We start from the raw sequence: 24319 nt of genomic DNA, 5'->3' as shown, positions 1-24319 counted from the left end.
GTAGGATTCAAGATTTTATTTGAGAAAATTTTGTTCTTTTTCGAATACAAAAATTTCTCCTCTGAATTGGGCATAATGTCTGCTGATTCGAGGTGTCATACCCAGTGGTGGGGACACTTTTCCGAGGATGTAATATTCATTTAATTACTTATTTTATTTAAATTTTTTAAGATATTTGTTAAATCTATCAAAATTTAAATAATCTCACAATAAAAAAAATATATACATTATTGTTACATGTCATGTCCATAAGGTTTGGTCAAAGTATTCGAAATCATATTGCCTGTTATCTTAATCATTTATGATAAGGTTAGGTTGCGTTGACTCTAACGGCATTCACGTACTTGGATCCATACAATGTGTCAAATTGACACGGATTTGTTGACATGTGCCTTTGTACTTATCTAACCATACATTAATATAAACATCTTAACGAATATGGGCTACGTATACTTTCGGTAAGCAATAAAATATGGGCCTTTACTTCCATCCATTTGTTACTGTTATTCCTTTGTTTGGACGCTAATGCATTTTTAATTTTTAATAGCAACTTTGTTTGTCACTTTGTAATACCATGAATACAGGTTTTGAAACTTTTACTTGTGTCTATGTGTGTGTGCGTATATATATATATATATATATGTATACATAACATATATGTATATTGGTGCGATTTATAATTGCAGGAAATAATTTATAATTTCTTAACTTTTATCGTACAATATGATTTCATATACTATGTATATATTCAGTAAATTCATATTGTATGTATTTATATAAAACATTCCTTTAGGAACGTATTCTTACTCCATGAAAAATTACCTACTAAATAAAAAATTATTTAAATTACAGTTCAAATCTACGTGAAACTCCAACCCCAGAAAAGTGTATTCCAATCCCAAGGCATAATACAACATTACTAACTGATATTTATGCGGGTATTCCTGAAAATTTGATGCTAAATTTTTTTGGATTTTTGGTAAAAATTATATATTATTTTTTAAATACAAGACAATTCATTGCGCGTATGAAATATAATAATATATTTATCTAACATTATAATATGTTTGGCAGTTCCTTGTTATTTTATTTGGTTTATTACGCAAGAAGGCATGGAATTATGGACGTCTTGCATTGTTGAACAAAACAGATGAAAGATGGATGGAATTATTCTATGGAGCCAATGAAAATAGAGATACAGACGCGATATGTGTTGAAACTTCTGTTAATTCACAACTTTCACAAGTGGACAGAGGCTTTTTATCATGGATTGTTACTGCATTTAAAGTAACGTGAGTAGAAATTTGGATTAGTATTGTTAATAAAACTTTCATAGAAGATGTTTAATTGGAATTAGAAGTAATTATTTTTTAATTGTAATTCTAGCGATGAGGAATTGTTAAAACGAGCTGGACCGGATGGTTTGCTGTATATATCTTTTCAACGTCATTTAATTATGTTAACATGCTTAATGGTTATTTTATCATTGTGTATAGCATTGCCAATTAATTTTCATGGAAATATGCAAGGTGATAAGGCAACATTTGGTCATACTACATTGTCAAACTTAGATCCAATGTCTCCCTGGATTTGGATGCATACAATATTAATCTTATCGTACTTGCCGGTCGGTAGTTATGTTATGAGGCATTTCTTAAAAAAGGTATGTGTCATTAGTTACACGAGATAAGATGATCAAGTTTTGTTAATCATTAGCTGTAATAACGATAATGAGGGTGATTATAGGTACACGATTCAAAACACTGCGGTGAATTAGCAGCTAGAACATTATTAATTACAGAAATACCAAAGCATCAGTGTAATGTAGAGGCTCTTACCGAATACTTCGAGTATGTAAATTTTACATAGTTATTGTATAATTATTTTACTTATACTATATGATTATTTACAGAGAAGCATTTCCTACTTTAACAGTGGAAGATGTTACATTAGCTTATGATATTAGACAGCTTTCAGCACTGGATATAGAAAGAGATTGCGCTGAACAAGCGCGTTTATATTGTGAGAACTATGCAAAAAAAAGAGAACCATTAAAGATGTATCCATATCCCTGTGGTCAAGTAATCGGTTGTTGTTGTAAAAATGTATGTCATTCTCTTAAAAAATATTAATAATATATCTATCAAAGAATATTTTTTTTTTTTTTTTTTTTTCACAGCAAATCGATGCTCAAGAATTTTATATGAACGAAGAAATGCGATTATCAGCATTAGTCGAAGAAGAAAAGAAAGCAGCGTTAAATAGACCTCTCGGAGTAGCTTTTGTAACTTTAGGTCAGTCGCTGTTTTATTGCAATTGTTTTATGTATTATAATTATAATTATAATCAATTATCAAGAATTATAATAAGAATAACTACAATAACAATAATAACGATAGTAATAAATATTAAGGTACACCCGGTGCAGCTGTAGCTATGCGTAAACAGTTGTGTTTATTGCCTAGTATAAAGTGGGTCGTAGATTATGCACCGACACCATCTGATATCTTTTGGGAAAATTTAAGTATACCAAGACCATGTTGGTATTTCAATGCTGTTTTGATTAACTTTGCACTGGGCATTGTATTATTTTTTCTTACTACACCAGCTGTAAGTTCCTATCAGATCGCAAGGATCTCGAAGGATCTGTTATGATTATGATATTTGATTTTAGGTGATAGTGTCGGCTTTGAATAAATTACCGATCACTGGAGAAATTATGAATCTTAGTCCGATAGTTTCAGCCTTCCTTCCAACTGTATTACTAGTTAGCGTGGCTGCTTTAATGCCTGTATTAGTAGCAAGAAGCGAATCGTTAGTTAGACATTGGACTAGAAGTAGTCTAAATCGGGCAGTAATGACAAAAACATTACTTCTTTTATTATTGATGGTTCTCATATTACCAAGCTTGGGTCTAACTAGTGCTCAAGCATTTTTAGAGTGGACCGTAAATGCGGCAAATGACACTGGAAGATGGGATTGTGTCTTCTTACCGGATCAGGTGCGGTAAAACAAATACTCACCAATTCTCATTTGAAACTTGAAAGTGCATAAAAATACAAAATACAAAATTATGTTTTTGTAGGGTGCTTTATTTGTAAACTACGTAATTACGGCAGCCTTATTTGGAAGTGGATTGGAATTAGTCAGATTTCCTGAACTAGCGTTATATACCTTCAGATTATGCATAGCTCGAAGTAGAGCGGAAAGAATACATGTCAGAAAGGCAGTATTATGGGAATTTCCTTTGGGTGCTCATTATGCTTGGTTACTATTAGTTTTTACTATGACAACCGTTTACAGTTTAGCTTGTCCGTTAATCACACCTTTTGGACTGTTATATCTTGTAGTGAAACATCTTGTAGGTTTTAACGTTAAAATAAATATTGCCAACACGATAATACGGTATGTTTACCGTATTATAAAGATACATTTTATTTCACGTAGGTGGACAGGCACAATTTATGCTTCGCCTACGGACCAAGTATCGGCGGTGGCCAGTTAGCAGGTGCAGCAGCAAGTGCTACTGGAGCCGCTCCAATTTTGGCACAAGCTGCACTATTAGCTTTAGGTTTAGTAAGAAGAGGATTGTCACCTTTAGCTGCGGTACAACTTAGTGGTCTTGCTGCAAGTATTTTAGGTCTTGTCACTGGTGCTACTTTACCCGCATCGAAGTCTAAGGTACATTTTTTCTTCTTTCAAATATATTTATATTTATATATCGTTTAAATAATTAAAAGTAAATTGTTGTAGAGCCAAGCCCTGAAAAGAGACTTGTCGGCTGGTCAAAATTTTGTTGCACCTGTATTAAGAAAGAAGCAAATTTCATTGGAAGAAACCATATCCACAGCCTCAAATTCGGATCGTAATTTAGTAACTTTAAGAAGTCCCAGTACTTCTTCGATACAGGAAAGTCCAAAACTTTATCAAAATTACGGTAAAGAATCACAGGCATAATAGCTTTTCGAATCGTGTACTACAAGACGTAATGTATTACCATATATGTATTTCTATATAAATATGGTAAACGATACTCTGAATGCTGACTAATGAAATATATCATAAATTGTCATATCGTACATGTAAGTACGATGATAACAACTCTTTATAAATAAAAATCAATTTATTTGTAACGAGTTAAAATGTAAGATAAAGGCTAGTATAATGAAAGTATTTAAAAATTGCAACTTGCGACTTACAAATACGAAAAAATGTTGAGATTATATTGCCTTGTGTAACAAAATGGCTTCTCATTATTAGTGGAAAAAGAAAAACGTAAATTGTTATATTTGAATAATAACATAATAATAATAATAATAATAATAATAATAATCACTTGTGCGTTTTAACTTATCTTTTTTTATCTATTATACTTACAGTTATTGAATTCTAAATGTTTAATTAAAAAATCTAAAGTTGTATTCAATCTTTCTCGCGGATTTTCGCTAATGAATAATTCATCGTTTTCTTCATTATACATCTATAATGTTTACATATATGCAAGCTTCAAGGAAACAATTTTTCTACTGTATATCTATACCGATTTCTTTTAAACAAATTAATGTATAAAATTCAATCAGTATGTAAAATAATTTTACCATATCCTTGTAAAATATTTGATAAAGATATTTTTTAATTGATATCTTAACAGTAAATACTCTTAAAAGTAAGTATTAATATTAAATATTCTCGAATATAATATTTTTCAAAAACTTTTAAAAATTTATATGGCAGTGTATTATTTGTTCAAGGAGAGTATGCATGCATCGTCTACACAAGCGTATTGTGGCACCGAGCAGCATATCCAGTGGTCTTATATTCAATATACTCTTCGACCTTTGACGTTATCACTTGCTTCCTCTATTCATATATTCTTGTCCACCGTGTATACGACCATCGAGTTGGAAGTAAGAACAGGTATGGTCTCTCATTGAACCAATAACAATAACATTTACTATGATTCAAAAATATAATTATTTCATTTTCTAATCAAATTGTTTGTCTCTATGAATAAAACTTTCAAAGCAAAACAAATGATTTAAATGACATAAAGATAAATTATACAAAGCAAATATTAGTAAATATTTAAAAGTTGATTCGTGTAAGCGTTAAAATCAATTTTGCCAAGGCACTAAATTCTTGTAACTTTAACTTAAATATTTTCATATAAAAACAAAATAAATAACTTGTACGCGGTGTATGTACATATATGTTATATGTACATATAACAAGCACATACTTTGACTCAGAATTATTTTATTTATTGGCAAACAAAAACATTCCATGTCAATCCGATTAGATAAATAACGGTGACATGTGTTTCCTCATTTCTAAAAGTTGTTTGGCGTCAGGTCATCGAATGTATCCGCTATAAAATCATACTCGTTTCGCTTTGAAAATAATTCATCTGTACACATAAAGAAAAAAGAAAAAAAACTATACATATATTTCCCAATATAATTATTCCGTAAACTTTATATGCAATACTGAAAATTATTATTAGTTAATGTTAAATACTTAAAAATATGAAAGATGAGCCATCAAATTCTGATCCTTAAATACATGTTAGTATTCATAGAAAATAGACAATTGAATTGGAAAAACAATATATACAAATCCCATTGTACATACATAAGATAGGGATACACAATATAGTTTTCTTATATTAAAAACAAGTTGTATACTCTTGGCGCTATAGTTGAAATTTATTAAAATTCGTTATTCAACTGATCCCTTTGACATGGAATGAACAATTTGCAGATAATGTATATCGTTGCAAATATTATTATTATCCGGTGTTCATCACCATTTTTCATTTATCATTAAACAATTTATTATTTATTATGTGAAATTGTGTGAAAATTCAAAGCTATGCACATTAAAGTATGTTTTTTATTTCAAGCTTAATCAATGAAGATAAATTGTTCATTCAAATAGACTGCCACCGATTATGGCCTCCAGCTGACTAGATGTAAGATTATTTAATTCTTCTACCTGATCTTCTTTTTTCAACCTCAGAGATAATCGGTGTAATGTTTTTCTCTTCATACTTTTTGAACTGTATTCGCACAGTTTAAAATCGGCATACTGCATTGTTCCTTCTTCATCCTCTTTTTGAGATTCTTCGCTTTCTTCGCTGCTTGGATGAACCTATATAATGCATATTAAAGCTTAGAATGCTATTTCGACAATACATAATAAAAAATGAATGATCCTTCAGCTACATTTTAACAAAACGTTCAATCGATAGCTGGGAAACACGATGCTCTACGCGAACGCAAAACTATACTTAAGGTTTAAAGCCAAAATAAGACGAGCTGTAAAGTGCTACAAACGACGTTAATACCCCCCGTGAAAAATATATGTGTAATTACAGGATTTGAAAATCCATTGTATCCAAAAGAAATGAACTTACCAATATCGGTAATTAAAATCGTGCAATTAAATAACAATGATTAAACTATTTTTTACTATTAATATACTATGAGTCAGAAGTCCAAAGAGATAATATCAAAAATATACACTCACTTGAACACATAAACTTAAACAGAACATGTTTGTTTGTTACTACTTCTCACTATTGCCAATGTCAGGGAGAGGATGCTGGGAACAATGAAAAACAATTTAAAAAAAAAAAAAAAAGAAAAGAAAAGAAAAGTTAATTATCATCGATCACTTCTCTTTTTTTTTTCATCAATCAAATAATTTACTATATCGACAGATAAATAAAAATAGATGCGATACAACGTCAAGTAAAATTTGGAAAAAAAAAAAAAACAAAGTACAGAACGGATCAAGCTAGGTTGTATGTCAGAATAATAATATATGCGTAACATATTCGCATACTTGTGTGTGTTTTGTATAAATGTGACATTATATCTAACTGAAATTTAAACAATTTTAAAATACGATTTTAACATAAAAAAGATACGTATCTTTGTTGTTTAAATACAAAAATGTAAAAAAAGCAAGTAAAAAGACTAAAATACATATAACAATTTTCACGTAAATGTGTCTACGTAAAAGTTTCTTTTCATGCTTTTACCACCACCAATGCAATTTGTTTTCATTCTCGGTTTACTTGCTCTACTTACTATTGCGAGGATAAAATAAAATAAATAAAATAAAATAAAATAAAATAAAATAAAATAAAATAAAATAAAATAAAATAAAATAAAATAAAATAAAATAAAATAAAATAAAATAAAATAAAATAAAATAAAATAAAATAAAATAAAATAAAATAAAATAAAATAAAATAAAATAAAAAAAGATTATCAATACTTATAACTTGAAATAAGTTCAAGTGGAAGTTTAGGGGGCATCGAACAGAATGACAACGATACCTTTGTTGGTATAAAGTTTTGTCTTACCTCTACTATGGAAACTCTTGGCGATGGTTCACGTGGCATTGACTTTTCTGTTATTATCAGTGGACTATTGGAATCTGTAGAAGAATATTCTTTATCTGTTTCAATATCATTGTCCGAATAATCTTTTTCATCTTCGACAGCTGATCTTTGAATGTCCATGTTTTCATGTAGTTCACAAACGAAACCACCTTTTTCACCATATTCGAATAGATGTCCATCCAAATGTACTATCAATAACCATAAAAAAAAGTATTAATTTTATGATAAGAGACAGTTTGGAAATTTTTGAAGACAACATTATTTACCTTGGCAGAAAGCAACACTGCAAAACGAACAATGGGCAGATGTTCTACGACCACACTCTGTACAATGATGCCAAGGACAACTAAACCTTGAATCTGTGTCGTCAATATCAATGCACGCTTTATGATATCTTTTATTGCATGTTTTCTGATCACAAACTACTGAATCTTCCTTTTTCTCAATTTCTTGTCCACAACACCAACACAGTACTTGTTTCCTCGACCTAATTACCAGACAATCCACATTATGGTATATACATACCTGTAGTACCCAAGTGTATTCTTTAAATCAATGAATTATCTGAGCTACTATACATATTTACTCCAAGATATAGTATACAGTAAATAGGATATAAGGAACGAATCGATTTTATTAAATTTAATAATTACATATCGTACTCACCACTTCTGACGTTTTATTTTGTCGATTTTCTCAAATTTCTTTTGTTGAATCGATGGTGTAGTTACCTGCGGTTTCTGAACTTTTAAACCTATAAATCCGCTACAATTTGGTGCACCACACAAACATGGTTTTCGAGTTTCTCCGTCACAAGCTAAATTATAATTGAAAGTTAATTCTTCACCAGGTTCAATATCGCATAATGCAAACAGACCTATACGCGTGTCCCCATTTACTGTCCATTTTTGTGTCTCGCAGTTTGGTGAACACGAGTGATCTATTAAATTTCATAAATAGTCATTTAAATATATATAAACAAAAAGAAAGAAAGAAAGAAAGAAAGAAAGAAAAAAAAAAAAAAAAAAAAAAAGAAAAGAAAAAACACATGAAATACTCACTCATAAATCGGCTTAAATTCCCCTTTGGTTCAGCATCGATCATTCTATTATTATCTATGGTTAAAAAATAAAAATTCTCATTCTTTAATTCTTTTTTCCTATGTAATCTTCGCTTGTATTCAGCTTCGTCTATAACTTCACCTACATATTCGATAACAAACTGTCCAGTTTTAATAGGTTCTAAACTTCTAAGACCCCAACCCCGTCCTACGGTATGAAATGGTTCCATAGCTGGATACTGTCTTCGTACAAATGCCTGATTATTACATTTAGGACCGGCTGGACAAATACCAGGGCTACATTCAACTAACAATATCCGATTGAGACAATCTGTTCCCGGTGCGCATGGATTATCCCATTCTGCATCGCAATCACACGCGACGATGCTTTCAACTTCGGCCGGTTTTACATTACCAACGGGTTTGTTTACCTATGAATCGATTAATAATCATTATTATAAATTACAAGTATTAAAATTTAAATAATAAAAGAGGAAAAACTCTACTTTTAACTTAACGTAAGGTGGAGGTTTTAGCCCTCGTGGTCCATGATCTTTGGCAGCAGCTCTTTCAATTTTTAAGCGCTGATGAACTTGATTGGCTTCTTCTAGTGCTTTCCGATAAGTATCGTCTCTATTATTTTTTTTACCTATCGACGGTTTTATATTTGCATCACCGTCTTGATAAAGGAAAGCACGACCTCTAAAAATAGGTACACGATTATTAGAATAAATATTTGTTTTCTTGCCTTTTAAAATTTTTTTCTTCTAAAAAAATAGAATAATTCACTTGCCTATGAATCCAATAATAATTATTTGATCCCAAAAACATTACACAAAATTTACCAGGACTGTGAGGAAGTGCTTCTATGTTTTCAGGAATTTCATGAGGATAACAAATACGGGATGGCCACCAGCGATAATTTCCAAGTTTAACCCATACTACTTCCCCGTACAAAGGCAATCTGCCCGTTTCACAATCTTCACAAATAAATGCGCCATCGGGTGCATCGATTCCTACAGTGATTCGTGTATATTATATATATCTGTAACATTACTAGTATATTTACAGGGAAAATGGTTACCTAGACATTCGAGATGAAAAGACGTTGGGCATGTATCGCAACAGATAAGACTTCCTCCTCTGGTACATAAAAAACACCAGGCTGCATTTACTGGAGGTTGCGATGGTTTATAATGCTTAGGGCAAACTATTTGACTACCGGTTAAAATCACTGAACCAGCAGGCAAACAAGACGTGGATGTATGATAAGATGAAGGGCAACGAACGCATCGGGCCGACTTTTCATTCGAAGCTCTTGGATGACTGTCTTGAGGATTGTCTGAACTGCATGTGTGGCATACATGATACGGACAAGTTAAACGACCACCCTGCCAATGAGACTAATAAAAAGAAAAAGGAAAAAAAAAAGAAAAAAGTAATTACACATTTCCCTCACGATACAATACAATTTCAAGGCAGACAAAATTATTGATCATTACTTGTGGCCATGATTTTAAACAAGACGAATGATAATGCTTTCCACAGGCTAATACAGAGCATCTTATTCTGTCCCCTTCCCTTTCGTTACATATAAAACAAGCAGGAGCTACACCTGACAAACAATCGATACATTTAAATAACTCGTCTTCTTGTTCCTCTGTTTTGCCTAAAAAATCAACAAACAATATACAATTAACCAAATGTGTAAATATAATGATAAAATGTTCGACTTGATCTCAGTACCACCACTAGTCTCGTCCTCGTCGATATTATCTCCTTTGATCTCTTTTATATCGTTAAGAATTTTATCGTCCATTGTGTTTTCATCGATGGAATGTTCTGGACTGGACTCGCCTGGTTTTACACAAGAAAGGTGAAAATACGAATAACAAGGGCCTTTGCATCTAGTTAACTTTCCAGTTTTCTCACAAATTTGACAAACTTTTTCTTGTTTCATTCCTTTAAAAAGATTATAAGGTCTACTCCTTTTCGTTTCCGTAACACATATCTCTTCCTTTTCAGCTTTAATTCTTGATTTCTTATTATCCTTGATATTTACATCTATGTCTATTAATAAATCTTCTTCGTGATCTGATGAATTTTCTTTTATGTGAGTATCGGTAGCATCTGACGTTACATATGATCGGTATTTTTTGCGAAAAGAAGAATTCATAGTATCCCAAGTTTTCCGTAAATACCTTTTAATGTCGTGCTCCGACGCATCCGGATATTCATCTTCTAACATATCCCTGTTTCGTTCGTAGTAAACTTCAAAAACACCATCTACTTCTTCGGTTTTAAATTCAACCTTTTGCATAATAGAAATCTCATCGTTCGAATCTCTTTGACTTAAAGGAGACAATGGAGGAGTATCGGAATTAAGTCTCGAATTACTTTTACCATTCTCCATGTATTTCAGTACTTTTGATTTTGTTCCATCTGTTTTATATTGTGATTTATCTAAATCGTACGTCTGAAAAATAATTAAATTCAACATTTATCGTATTAATAGTATTCTACATGATTATTTTTCTTCAAATCAAACGTTTCATTCGCACACCTACATTGTCCTCTTTAGAGCGTTTAATATCAGGTCCGCTCGAGTCACTCGAGTGTTTCCTTTTGTTAATTTTATCTTTTTCATCTAATGCTTTTGGTGACCTATTTTTTGTGACGTTCTCTTTTGGTTTAAAAATGTTGGCTCTGTCTTGATTACTCATAGAGTGAACTTCCATAGCTTCTTCAACTGCGCTCTCCCATTTTGATTTTATCCCAGGCTTTACAATGAAAGCAGCAGCATATTTTGCATCCCTTTTTTTAACTTCTGCAGTTATTGATTCCGATAATTTTTTAAAGTCCGCTAGATTTGTAAACGGAATCATAGAATTTGAGGAAACCCAACTGTGACGCCCTTTATCACCAAAATATTGAACATGTACCATTAGTACCTGTGATCTGGCAGTAGCTAAAGAAATAACAGATAACAGATATTTTATATTTATTCCTTTTAAACAGTAATTATTATTAACAGTTCTTACATGAAAAAAAAAAAAAAAAGTGTACCTTTCAACCTATTATATATCATTGAAACTGGATCAAGCGTAATTACGCAAGGCCAAAAAGGAAAATTTCCAACTCTGGCCCATGCTAACTGACCTAATACCCAATTGCACTGCACAGATGAACTGACCAATTTTGGAGTATTTTCCTCCATTGTACTTAAATTAGTAGAAGAATCGCTTGTATCATCCATATCGTTGGTCACGTTATTTTCATCTGTACTTTCATTGCTGCTGTCAGACAAGTTCTGGTATTTTTGAGTCTTTTGCAGCTTAGAATTCTGTAAAAAATAAATATTAATAATGTTACATTACATAATCGAATGCTTCTATTAACCGTTGAGATACTTTATTGATAGTTATAAAAAAATTATTGCAATATGCATCGTATAAAAGAATAATATGTGTGAAAACATTAAAGATTACTACATATAGTACCATAGTTTGTTAAGAATAATATTGATCTCTAATCAGAAAAACTGTAATTGATCTTAAGAGGAGGCACAACATGCCTTTGGAGAACTGGCAACCTCATTCTTAGGAGACTTGGGTTTTATTGTTCTGCCGTAACGACTTCTACCAGGCAAAGCTTTATTAGAATTAACACTCAAGTCCTTCTTATCATTTTCAAAATCGTTGCTCGTGATGTCCAAACTTCTGTCGAATTCATCGAATCTTGATTCAACAATTATGCCCACCTCGTTATCCACTCTGTTGATAGTGCTCATAGTTTGTCAACTAATTTACCATCATCGTTTATCAAGGAAGACAGTAATTCAATATTATAAAACTTTATACACTTCTTCAGCAGTTAACGCAATATAAATTTCAATATTTTTGTATAAAAGGCTCACGCATTGAAAACAATTTCCATTATCGCTGAAAATAGCCGCGATGGCCGATTTTCAAGGGTTACTTTATTTCTTAGAGAAACAATGCATACCGTTATTCAATGTATAGAAATCAACACATAATTTATGTAAACTTCTACAAGAATAAATTTAATTTTGTATAAACAATTTTCTCTATTAATATTCAGAAATTGTAACTGAATCTTACGGACCTCTAAGGAGAAACAGGACGCGTTTCCCGCGATTTTGGGTGATTCTCATAACCACGATGAGTTTAATTTTTTCACTATGTCTAACAGTATTTAGTGATTTTTGTTTTATTAATTACTTCAAACGTAAATAATCTGTTTGAAAAGTCACCTGTTATTGCAATAATTTTACAGTTAAATTAAGTTTATATAAATTTATCACGGAATCGAATTGGACAACATTATAGTATATTGTATTATATATTTACATATATTTAAATGAATGAATGAATGTTGGGTGTAATGATATTTTATGTCCAACAAAATCTAATTATATTAGTTATTAGATATACAATATGTATACACACATGAAATTTCAAGAATTTATTACATTTTTGAAACTTAACTTGCATTGGTATTTATTTATAAATATATTTAATTTTTACAAAATCTGGCAATACAATGTTCCTTAGCATTTATATCACTAATTTCATACAGTCCATTTTTTTGAGCTGTATTTTTCAATTCTTTTACAAAAGTTTGTAAATTTTCTTCTCGTAATTCGACTAGATGCTTTTTCAATTCCATCAACATAATTCCTCCTTTTTTTATCAATGGTATAAGATTAGGCAATTGTTCTGTCATATTATGAGCTACCCATATAAAGTCAAATTTATTAATATATTCTGCTTTATGTTTGAAAGCTTCCAAAGACTTTAGAGGGTGAAAAATCACCTAAAAATAAAATACAGATTCTAAAAATATCGATGCCTGTTGCATTGATTAAATTTGATATTACATATTACCTTATGATTTTTAATATCTATCCAAGATAGATTGTTTTTCTTATATTTATTTCTTCTTCTTTCCCATAATTCTTGTTCCATATCGTTACTTGGCATTTCAGTTACTAATGTACCATTTAGTATAGAAGAATCTCTATGCGATGCAACAAGATCTTCGCAAAATGGTTCTTGTGTTTTGATTTCATGTATACAACGCATAATTTCTCGTTCAGCTATATCAGTTGCTCTATATTTACTACATTGTAATTTTTAGTATCATCATTATTATTATTACTATTATTATGGGTAAAGCAATAGCAAAAATAAAAGAAAAAGAAGCAAAAATGAAAACATAAATGCATAAGTTTAGTCATATGACTATCTTACATATGACTGTGCTTTGTTTCCTGTAACAACCAAGCAAAAAAAGGACCGTTTACAATATCTCCTAAATAAGTATAATGTATAAATCCAGGTCCATGTTGTACTATGTTACTTAATAATGTTGGATTGCTTCTAACGGGTTCACCTTCCAACCAAGTAAATGCAATTCCATTATTTCTCCAAAATCTAACGTTAAAAGAAAGAAATATTTTTATGACAGAAATGATAAAAATATTTTATAATTGATAAACATACCTATATTCTTGTATAGTTAAATTTGAAATACCTCTAGACTTTAAAATCATATGATAATCCCAATCAAAAACACCTTCTCTGTAATCATACCTTGTTTTCAAAAATCTTCTAACTCTTTCATCCCAATATTTTACAATAGGAACATTCTCGCGTGTTGCGCGCTCCCAAAATCTTATTAAATAAAAAAAAAAAACAGTAGATTTACAAAATTATAAAGAAACCAAACTAATGCTCAAGGTTCTTAAAAATTAAACTTACTTAAAAATTGTTTCCAGCTGATCTTTGTCCTTATGCTTAAATTTTTCTAAACTTAACCAAGGACAGTCAATTGAATTTGTTGGAATATCTGCCAATTGATTAGAATGCTTCACCAAGTACTTAGCACTCGCAGGTCTTACAAGAGTATTACCAAATATTTCCAAATAATATCGTGTTGCTTCTTGTAATCCTTCAATGTTATTCATTTTCATTGAACAAAAGTAAAAGTAAAATTAAAAGAAGTATTCTTTCTTTGTAGTAATTACAGTGTGAATTTTATATATGTACATAAATACCTAAATTTCTATCTAAACAAGTGCTTAATAAAAAAATGGATCTAGCTACTTGTTCCAATGTTGATTCAATTACATTGTATGTAACAATGCGGTCGCGATACAAATAAGATGATGCTAATGTCTTCATAATATGTCTGGCATCGCTAGCACCTATAATTAATACCTCAATACATTTACCTAGATAATTAATTTCACTTTTATTAAGTTCAAACTGAATATCTAATGCAGGACTGTATCCCCACCACATGCTGTTACACTATCTTTATTATTTTACGCTAACAGATTACTGTATTAAAATACTTGATACTGAATATATATAAGTACCAGACAGAATCAAATATATAAATAAAATGCCTACATTATCATCGTTGCTAAGTAAAAATGTCAAACATACGTTATTGCCATAGTAACATACATTTATGTACATGTGTTAAGTATACATACAAAATAGATTTAATAGTATATCTCACGCCTTGTAATACAAATTTTAATACACACGTTAAATTTTATCATTTGTCTCGAAAATAAACGTATTTATGTACTTATGTAACTGATACATACATACCTCAGTACAAAAAAAGAGATAAAAGAAACTTGAAGAAATAGAGGAAGAATACGCGTTGTATTAAAATAAAAAGTTGTAAATTCATTGTTTGTAATAGAATTATAAACAAGTTAGTGACAGTCATGTCATAGTCTTATAAAATCATTTATTTTACTCCTATAATATAGATTCTGTGACACAGATAAAAATAACTCCCTTTTAAACCTCGCTTATGCAAGGGTTCCTTATAAACATGTTCATTGCAATTCGATGCAAACGCTAGCTCATTTATCTCGTTTCTTTTGAGCTCGTTTATTACCGCACCGTTGTAAAATGTCTGTAATAGGTCCTTTATGCTGAAATATAGCAATAAGTTGCGTGCGTGCTTCATTCATTCCTTCGCTAATTAAACTACTGCGCTGCATATTTCCTTTAATCAATTCGTTTACACGTTCAAGTCCGTCATCCTGTCTACTTCTAACATTTTGTTGCGATTCAAGCATGGTTAGTGTTGTTTTCAATTTTTCATGTACCTATAAAAATATATTAAGACCCTCTGTATGAATTACGGTTACAATTATCATTCGGTATTGTCTCATAACAATCTACAAAACGTACTTGTTTTTCAAGATCAGCAATGTCTTCCATCTGCGCGGTAAGATGATATACCTTCCAACCATTTAATTTCTGTAATACATGTTTTTGTTGGGCTATTTCTGCAACCGTGGGACGTCTTTCTTCGCGAGGTCGAACCTCACTTGGTCTTCTATAATGATGAAGTCTACTTCCCCATCTATTTTTCCAGGAAGGTCCTGTAAAGTGAAAAAAGTATTATATCTTTATGTCTTTTTCTATACATACGTATACTTATAACGCTTCATATCTTTTTTTACAAACCTAATAAGCTAGGTGTAGGCCGTGCTCGCATTGGAACGGTTGACTGTTGTATAGGAGACTTGATTACATCACACTGCGTGTTTGAAGCTTGCCTCTTTTCCAACAATTTTTCTTTCGGTTCTTCTTTAAGTTCCTTCTTCATTCTCTCTTCTGTGATGAATTGCATTTCTTCTTCTGTACATCTTGATTCCGTTAATTCTACACCGGTAAGTTGTTGTTTTCGAGGTTTTTTCCTTGGAGACATCTCAACTGTTGGATTTATAGTAATTCTAGATTGTTCTGGTTCTTCATCGAGTCCTGGCGATGATGTTGCTGAAACCGTAGTGGATCCCGAACTTTGACAACCTCCACCATCTTGATCTCCTCTTGGTGAACAAGGTGGACTGGATGTGGTGACAGGCGGTAAAGATGCAAGTACAGGAACTAAATTTTTTGCTGCACCTGATAATAAGTAAGGATTTAAAAAGGCTCTTTCTTATCGTATTATATTGTGATATTTTATCGATAAATAATTCGATTTCGTGTACCTTTAATAGGTGAATTATCATGATCCCTTTTTCTAAGTATACTTGGTCTTGGAGATGCGTTTGTTTTAGTATGTGGTTCATCGTATCCGGGTTCAACGAGTAATCTTACTGGAGTTTGTCGATATTGAGTATATGTTCCTATTCGATACAATTTTCAGTTAAGATTACTTTTAAAACTAAGAACGTAAGATATAATTAAATATTACCTGTTGGTTCAAAGGAATAATAAGTAGCAGTATGGGGAGAATGCAAATATTGTCCTTGAACTGACTGAGCGGGTGCTGTATTTGAATTATTATTTGTATTACTAGCCGAAGAAACTCGAAATCCAGATTGTTGGGAAGATTTAATTTGGACAGTTTGTCCAATACTTTGTGCCTGCACTGTTTTAACAGGTGCTGACGTAACTCTTGCAGGTGCTAAAGGTAAAGGATGTAAAGACATCCCAGTAAGTCTAGCAACCGTGGTTGATGTCGGCTGTGACACTCTTGTGGTATTTGATGTACTTGTTGTTGTAGCAATTACACGCGACACTGTACTGAGACTTGATAAAGAAGTTACTGTTTGAACAACACGTGGAGCTGTTTGCGATTGTGATTGTGGTTGTTGCGGTTGTGGTTGTTGCGGTGGTGGTTGTTGCGATTGCTGCTGTTGTTGTTGTTGTTGTTGTTGTTGTTGCTGCTGCTGCTGCTGCTGCTGCTGCTGCTGCTGCTGCTGCTGCTGCTGTTGCTGCTGCTGTTGTTGAACCTAACGTGTACAAGGAATTTTATTTAATCCAATTAATCGAAAATACTATGAAAGCATTTGCTATGTGTTGATATAACAAAGTATTTTTATTTATACCAACTTGCTGAGATGGGATGACAATTCGACTAACAGTACTGCTCGATGGAGTAGCCACAGTGTTAATTGATAATTGCCTTCCCACTGTTGGCTGAACAGTTACCGAAGCTGTACCAGATATTCTATTTGCAGTACCAACTACAGGTGCGGATACAGCTATACGATTCACAATACCGGTACTAGGTCTGTTTGATTGATTTGGCTGCAAATTAAATACGCAATAGTTCTAATAATCGTACAAATAAAACTCAATTATTTCATCGATTAATTAAAAAACAAGTAATGCCAATTTACTTGAATAGTTTGAGTTGAAGATCTACCAGGTTGTGCAGTCTGTGATATGTTTGCCACTTGAGGTGTAGTTGGTCTACTTTGTGATACTGGCAATCGTGTAATACTATTGTTTGCCTGAAGAACAGGCGCTATTAATCTGGACGGAGTACCAGGAACTCCAGAGACCATTGTGGCTTGAACAGACCTTCCTTGTCCTGCTGGTGTAATTAGACGAGGCTGCTGACTCGTATATACGGTAGACGGTGGTCTTGAAACTCGACTAACCGGAGGTGCTGGATGTCTTTGTGGTTGTGCATATACAACTGATGTCTTAGGTTGCCACTGAGAACTTGAAATAGTTGTACTTATTCTAGAAAATGTGAAAAATGCATGGATTTTTATTGTCATTTTTCGTTACTGAATAAACATATTTACCCTGCTCTTGTGGTAGGTACTGTTTGTCCTGTATTTGCTCTAACAATAGGAGTAGCTACAGTTGACCTAGGAGCTGAAATATTAGCAACTGCTGCCGGTCCTCTAGGTACATGATAGGTTGCTGGTATGCCTGTTACTTGCTGCGTCTGTTGTAACAATTGCTGAGCCTGTGGTTGATTTTGACGTTCCACTGTACTCAACATACCTGGAGATATTATTCTTACTGTAGATCCCACAGAACAAATCTATAAAAAATCAGTTCATTCACTATACAATCTTTTCTAATTAATAATAGCAATACATGCATGACAAATTTTTAAATAACAATAAACAATATTTTTTACCGTTGTGGTTATTTTATTAGTTTCAGAGGTTGACGTAGTACCAGAAGGAACTACAGGTTTCATTAAAGGCAACTTTGGATTTGTATCCATTGACATTGATTTGCCTACAAGATTGGTAGATGTTCCAACTGAACCTACTATGGTCTGAGTTGATTGAATACTCTGTATGTTACTATGAACAACACTTTGTGCATTCTGCATATTTTGCATGGTAGTCAAATTTTGCACTATGCTTTGTACTGTTGTTTCTGACAGATGTTTATCACCTCCACTATCTATTGAACTTAATGTTTTGTTCATGTTTATGCCTCTGAAAAAATATTTGTTTTTTCAACAAGATGTATTCCAACAATCTATACATATTGAAAGTATTTATGAATCTAATAATTTTTCAAATGTATCTTGTATTTAGGATATCATATTATAGTTACCTTCCATTGTTTTAGCTTCGTACAAATTAAATAACACTACTTATAAAATGTGACTATTTTTCTAAAATAAATTTTTCATGATATTTCACAGTGGATGAAAATCTATCGTCTTTTAGCAAATTCAAAAAGTTACTTGATTTTATAGCAACTGCATTATAAATGCAATAGTAACAACAGTAACTAAACAAATAGTACTCTGTGCTAATTAAAATATTAAGAAACAAGAAAGCACTTTATATTACAAGAAACAATAAAATTTCTTACTTTTAAAATTGACAGTAATCAGTATTGCCTACAAATATAGTACTAAATGTATGCATACCTTTATAGAAATACAACACTGTAAAATCATTACCAATTTATTTAAATATGCACATATGGCATTTTTAAAATACTTCTGTTTCATTGATGTTCCTTGAAAAAAAACATGTTACAACTACAACAGCACCTTTTCTATTGCTATAGACTATAGGCTATAGAAGTTTGTAGCGCCCAGTGTAAGCACTGAACAGTGCAGGTAAATAGTTATTGGATAAATAAATGTTCTATTTACTATATTTCATTTTGTAGGAACATTTCGTTCAGATTTCAAAAACAGGATTTATATATTGTATAGTTCTTAGCTGAACAAATATGGCGAAAAGAAATGGATAAACATTAACAAAACGTTAATGAATAAATCAACCCTATCAATTATCAATTATTCTATACGTATACGTTAAAAAATTGATAAATATAAAATCATCTTATCAAATTAAAACTAGGGATTTTTATTACATATATCATAGGTATTTTAGTAACTTAATAGTGGCAAACATGATGCTCTTCTTTCTTTTTTTGATGATTTCTGACGGATCAACAAAACAGTTCTTTCAATGTGGTTCAATGTAATGTTGTAACATTTTCTTTTACAATGATGTTACAATTCATAAATTATTTTAATTAAAAAGGTATACGGTAACCTTTATTTAGTTACAAGCGAATGCGACGTTATAAGCACAAAATACACATATAATTGAAAACATTTTGTAAATAATACTTTTCATATAATTTTATTTTTTCTTCTTCGGATTAATTGTGTCAAAATATGTTACTTTTTAAGAAATGTATATATATGTTTAAATCTTTATTGTTTGTAAAAATATACGTATATATATATAGATAGAAATTAGGTGACAAAAGATGCAATTCCTTATTAGTTTCTCGATTTTATACATTTTTATGTATGTACATACACCACATGTAACATACTCGTGTATTCACAAGGAACTGAAATTTTATAGTAGTAGCAAGTATTATGGAAGTAAAAAACTATTCTTTTAGAATTTAAAATTCTTTAATGAATCAAAGATATCTTCCCCTCTTAAGGGCCTTATTCTTATAGCAAGAGGAGGGAGTTTCACCAATCCGGTCCTCTTATTCCGCTTCCCCTACTCGCAACTTCTGCAATTCCATTTTCAAACGTATCATTCCATCACATTCTGTCTTGTGATTCCATCGTTAGTTAAGTTCGTGCATTTCTTGTTCCATCGAACTTTCGTTGGAAAACTTTTCTTGCCATAATTTATATTTTGTTAGATATAACATCACTAATCAAAGGATTAAAAGCGGACTTGTTCGGTGGCCCTGGATGGGTTTGAATTCAGTCCACGTTTTTTAATTTTATTCGTGACTAGATCCATACTCATCCAAGGAAATCGAGCTTCAGAGACAATCTTCAAGGCTGAACCTGTTTGTGGGGTTTAAAGAAATATAGGTGTTAAAAATTTCACCAAGAAATATCGTAAGTGCTGTATTAGAATTAACAAGGTAAATAAAAATAAGAGGAACTAAAGAAAAAATTACAAAATCTATGATCATAATACAAATAGATGTCTTTTTTGTACCATTGCATGTACATATATACGTTACATATGTATATAAGTACATACATACGTATGTACTACATAAATCAATGCGCAAATCAAACTTTAATGTCATGTTGTTTTATGTTAAAATGGTTTGATACTTTTTATTAGTATTTTTCTTATTTTAAAGTTATTTTCGTACATACAAATTTTTTACAAGGTTAAGAAACATATAAAAGAATTTCGAGTTTCAAGCCTGTTGACTGCTGTTGACTATAGGAGTCTTTTCACTTTCTTTGTGTACGAACACCTGCCTTGTTTCCCCTCCAAACTTCCTTTTTCATAGATACTAATAATTCAGCCCTTAACCTCTCCTTTATTCTTGTTTTCCTTCAATAACAATAAAAAATTACACGAATAATTTTGTAATTCATTTAATAATATGGTTACCATTTTATTATTTCAAGTTTGAACTTATATTTTTTATAATACATTAGGATATATTTGTTAAAAGTAGGAATAACAAAAAAAATAATAAAAAATTGTATGTTACTAAAATTAATTTCATTTTTTTGTTTTATTAAATTTTTTCATAGTATTACATATAAATGAAAGAGTTAATTGTTTTATACGTTAAAAGATATGTAAATACCTATATAAACATAGATAAAAGTTACCCCGTTCTTTTTTTTATTATTTACCATATAAATTATAGGTTGCTTCACTAACGTCATTATAAATAATGTATATGCATATATATATATATATATATGTATTATTAATATTCGTATTTACATCATTATATTCTTACAAAAATTAGCATAATAAACTTAACAATGATACAATATAAATAGGAGCTTTCAAGATCGTCATTAATTTTCATAAACGTGAATTTTTTTGTTATATCTCATTTTTATATTGTAATTAAAAGCAAACTGATCATATAAAATAATCAAGTGCTTTGGGAATCTAAGCTTAATTGTGCTAAGCAAGTATGTTCGTCTTGATTTTCTTCTTCGTAACATGTATCAGGATCTGAACGCATTTCTTCTATCGCTCGTTTGATTTGAAGTTGTAATTGATTCGCAACTTTTCGTACTGCCGTATAATTTTGTTTGATTTGTTTTATACACGACAATAAACCTTTCCATGGAGCAATACTTGTATGTGCAAGATAAAGTTCTTTCCATAACTGAATACTGACAGGTGCAACACTCGGCCAAATAACTCCTGGATTTGGTTCATATAAAGGATTTAACCATTTTTCTAACACTTCTGGTTGATTCAAATACGACCATAAACTACACGTTTGTTCAGATAATCGAAGATTTACTCTTTCTGCCTCTGAATCCCCTAAAATCAATGTTTACATATATTTCATTTACTGAAAAGAAATTACATATTCATTTAAAAAGTAAAGACATTATTATATTATGTATACCTAAAAATGTTCCGTAATTAGAACAGTATGCATGATTATACAGTTCGATTAATAACTCTACTGTATATTCAAAACTAAACTGAAATTGATAATTAAGTTGGTAAAGGCAATCTAGAAAGAGAAGAAAAGTCGGAGCGTGAGTTGAATTTTGTGAATTCGATGAATGATATGGTCCATGACGGGTACGACTGAAAAATTGATGGCCTGCTTGTATCCATTCACGTTCGATCAAAGCCTGTAGACCACGTACTGTTCTACAATCAGGATTTAATATCGCTTGTGCTAAACTAGTTACCACCAAAGTAGAATCTCTACCAGCGCTTCCTGTCCGAAATATAATGAAATATTATTTTTTAATCTTGTACACTAACGAACTATATAATTGTCGACACGTTTTACAGTTTACATACCGTGAACTAATACAGCTGCAACTTCTTGATGAAGACATTGGGCAGTTACACAAGCGGCATTTAAGGCGGTCTGTACGGCAAATAACCATCCACCATTATCGAGTCTCGAGATCCACTGAGAGGTAGAACATGTTACATCATTACAGGTCTCTATCAATTTGAAAAAACTATCTGCTAAATCGTGTGGTCGCGGAATTGCTTTGTGTACTTTTCGCCATTGTGGATAAGCCGCATCAATTTCTGCACCACCACCTTTAGCTCTAGAACTTTGAGCTTGGCTAACAGATCTTGTATCTATTATATAACTATTTAAAATGTTTTGCATTAGTAATACTGATTAAATTTGAAATTTATAAAAAATAGTTAAGATAATTCTTAAGATTATTTACCCACGTCTACCTGGACCTAACACTGCATTTAATAATCTTTCATCTTCTTTACATCTTTTACCACTAGTACCACACATCGGTTGACTGCTTCTTAATAAAATGCTCTGGAACATTTATCAACTCTTTTATTAGATATCAACTATATACATACATATATGTGTGATCTGTTGGTTTATTATTTTATACAATATTATTTCATACCCCTCCTTCGTGTCTGTAACATAAAACAGGAAATCTTCCTCCATCTCTAAAATTAGCAGAAGATATTATAATTTTATCCTCTATATGTCGCGGTACTATAACAGCAGATGGATAAGAATTGCAAACTTTGTAATCTTTATTTAAGTAACTGATGCGCCATTCGTCCCCATGGGCAGTCAATAATCTAGACCATTCTGATACAGGAGTAAATGCAGTCCATCCATCTTCTACTTGTATCATAGCGTTATTAGTTATCTGTGGTCTATTAAAAAAGGGATACTGCAAGGTTTGCTCTGTAGTAAAAAAAAAAAAAAAAAGTAGGAATTAATGAAAGAAGTATATCAATGTGTTTCACGTGTAAAGTAACATTATATATTATACCTTGGGATGTTAATTTTTCTATGGAGAGTGCAACATTCATTAGATCATCCACTGAATTAATATCCAATTGAAGGATACGAAAATCTTTACATTTTAATATAATGCTACCACCTGGGCTTTGAGTATTCAATTTTTTCTCTATAAGATCAATGTTTCGATACAACAACTAAAAAATATTGAAATAATGTTATTTGCTTAGGTAAAGTATTGTCTCAAATCATAATACTTAGTACTGAAATAATTTTTTCTTCATTAACTTTACCCAAAGCTCTTGACCATTGTCTTGTCGTGAAGACCAAAGAAGATGGTGGCTACTAATACATAATGTTCCATCTATGCTTTTATTATTTCCATCACTTTTATCTATCAATGCAACATTGTCAAGGTTTGGAATTAATATTAAATCACCAAGTTCCATTATATGCTTTGATTAAAAGCCTGAAGTATTAATTCACAATGCTGACTAAATAGAATTTATTCTGACAGCTCAGCATAACCTCATCTTATTCTATACAATTATTATTGATGACTTTTTATTTGTTAAAATCACACGTATATATTTAAATTTTTGAATAGATATTCAAATTTTCCTGTATAATAGCTTCGTTAAGTTGTATTTGTTTTACGAGAATATTTTAAACATAAATCAGAAAATCTGTTGCTACACGTCTGTTTATTCTTCATACGTTCCATGCTATGCAAAGAGTTGTGATTTTAAGGGTCGCAGACACCCCCATGTGAGGTTAAGTCTGCATGTACTACAGAGCACCGTTGGTATTAGTAGTTTCCAGCGTTTTTAAATAGA

At 31.3% G+C, this 24319-nt stretch overlaps 5 protein-coding genes across 18 annotated transcripts; 1 reads left to right on the top strand and 4 right to left on the bottom strand.

The window, feature by feature from the left end:
• The first annotated feature begins 111 nt into the window (after positions 1-111).
• Positions 112-9483, top strand: Tmem63 (transmembrane protein 63). 4 transcript variants are annotated; one of them, XM_076689158.1, is made up of 14 exons: positions 624-764; positions 853-979; positions 1075-1292; positions 1387-1663; positions 1747-1850; positions 1913-2105; positions 2180-2294; positions 2414-2610; positions 2675-3001; positions 3086-3361; positions 3448-3681; positions 3754-4666; positions 4752-4917; positions 9351-9483. In XM_076689158.1, exons 1-12 carry the CDS (start codon positions 724-726, stop codon positions 3955-3957), a joined length of 2313 nt encoding a protein of 770 aa, XP_076545273.1. In that variant the 5' UTR covers positions 624-723; the 3' UTR covers positions 3958-4666; positions 4752-4917; positions 9351-9483. The 4 variants fall into 4 exon arrangements, with proteins under 4 accessions (XP_034184350.1, XP_076545273.1, XP_076545473.1 ...); XM_076689358.1 differs by lacking the exon at positions 9351-9483 and adding an exon at positions 5903-6125; XM_034328459.2 differs by lacking the exons at positions 624-764; positions 9351-9483 and adding an exon at positions 112-458 and having other exon boundaries at positions 4752-5204.
• Positions 5926-12648, bottom strand: NSD (Nuclear receptor binding SET domain protein). 6 transcript variants are annotated; one of them, XM_034328415.2, is made up of 14 exons: positions 12047-12648; positions 11539-11815; positions 11040-11440; positions 10219-10948; positions 9975-10141; positions 9557-9875; positions 9266-9488; positions 8979-9174; positions 8474-8903; positions 8290-8352; positions 8079-8229; positions 7679-7899; positions 7374-7600; positions 5926-6150 (listed from the first exon to the last, which is right to left on the bottom strand). In XM_034328415.2, the coding sequence occupies exons 1-14, from the start codon at positions 12260-12262 to the stop codon at positions 5926-5928; spliced, it is 3846 nt and encodes a 1281-aa protein (XP_034184306.2). In that variant the 5' UTR covers positions 12263-12648. The 6 variants fall into 6 exon arrangements, 5 of the variants coding, with proteins under 5 accessions (XP_034184306.2, XP_034184305.2, XP_034184307.1 ...); XR_004581928.2 differs by adding an exon at positions 6416-6603 and having other exon boundaries at positions 6010-6150; positions 8079-8352; XM_034328417.2 differs by adding an exon at positions 6529-6603 and having other exon boundaries at positions 6010-6150; positions 8079-8352.
• Positions 12649-12987: 339 nt separating this feature from the next.
• On the bottom strand, positions 12988-15164 carry Dnaaf3 (Dynein axonemal assembly factor 3). 3 transcript variants are annotated; one of them, XM_034328508.2, is made up of 6 exons: positions 14552-15164; positions 14256-14445; positions 13998-14168; positions 13746-13928; positions 13380-13614; positions 12988-13308 (listed from the first exon to the last, which is right to left on the bottom strand). In XM_034328508.2, exons 1-6 carry the CDS (start codon positions 14796-14798, stop codon positions 13009-13011), a joined length of 1326 nt encoding a protein of 441 aa, XP_034184399.2. In that variant the 5' UTR covers positions 14799-15164; the 3' UTR covers positions 12988-13008. The 3 variants fall into 3 exon arrangements, with proteins under 3 accessions (XP_034184399.2, XP_034184400.2, XP_076544255.1); XM_034328509.2 differs by having other exon boundaries at positions 14088-14168; XM_076688140.1 differs by lacking the exon at positions 13998-14168.
• Positions 15165-15307: 143 nt separating this feature from the next.
• Positions 15308-19464, bottom strand: LOC117606219 (uncharacterized). Of its 4 annotated transcripts, none has more exons than XM_034328437.2 (11): positions 19168-19462; positions 18846-19046; positions 18415-18724; positions 18071-18315; positions 17657-18005; positions 17367-17564; positions 16726-17266; positions 16520-16657; positions 15993-16433; positions 15714-15907; positions 15308-15628 (listed from the first exon to the last, which is right to left on the bottom strand). In XM_034328437.2, exons 3-11 carry the CDS (start codon positions 18712-18714, stop codon positions 15380-15382), a joined length of 2655 nt encoding a protein of 884 aa, XP_034184328.2. In that variant the 5' UTR covers positions 18715-18724; positions 18846-19046; positions 19168-19462; the 3' UTR covers positions 15308-15379. The 4 variants fall into 4 exon arrangements, with proteins under 4 accessions (XP_034184328.2, XP_034184329.2, XP_034184330.2 ...); XM_034328438.2 differs by having other exon boundaries at positions 18846-18906; XM_034328439.2 differs by lacking the exon at positions 18846-19046 and having other exon boundaries at positions 17657-17984; positions 19168-19464.
• A 1961-nt stretch (positions 19465-21425) lies between these two features.
• Positions 21426-24248, bottom strand: LOC117606237 (myotubularin-related protein 9). The gene is made up of 7 exons (XM_034328491.2): positions 23777-24248; positions 23515-23680; positions 23134-23426; positions 22933-23036; positions 22544-22848; positions 22134-22457; positions 21426-22045 (listed from the first exon to the last, which is right to left on the bottom strand). Exons 1-7 carry the CDS (start codon positions 23930-23932, stop codon positions 21645-21647), a joined length of 1749 nt encoding a protein of 582 aa, XP_034184382.2. The 5' UTR covers positions 23933-24248; the 3' UTR covers positions 21426-21644.
• Positions 24249-24319: the final 71 nt, after the last annotated feature.

The sequence above is a fragment of the Osmia lignaria genome, chromosome 1, assembly GCF_051020975.1.
Source record: "Osmia lignaria lignaria isolate PbOS001 chromosome 1, iyOsmLign1, whole genome shotgun sequence".
Lineage (NCBI taxonomy): Eukaryota > Metazoa > Arthropoda > Insecta > Hymenoptera > Megachilidae > Osmia > Osmia lignaria.
The sequence above is the reverse complement of the archived record's forward strand: the minus strand, read 5'-3'. Positions and strand labels throughout refer to the sequence as shown.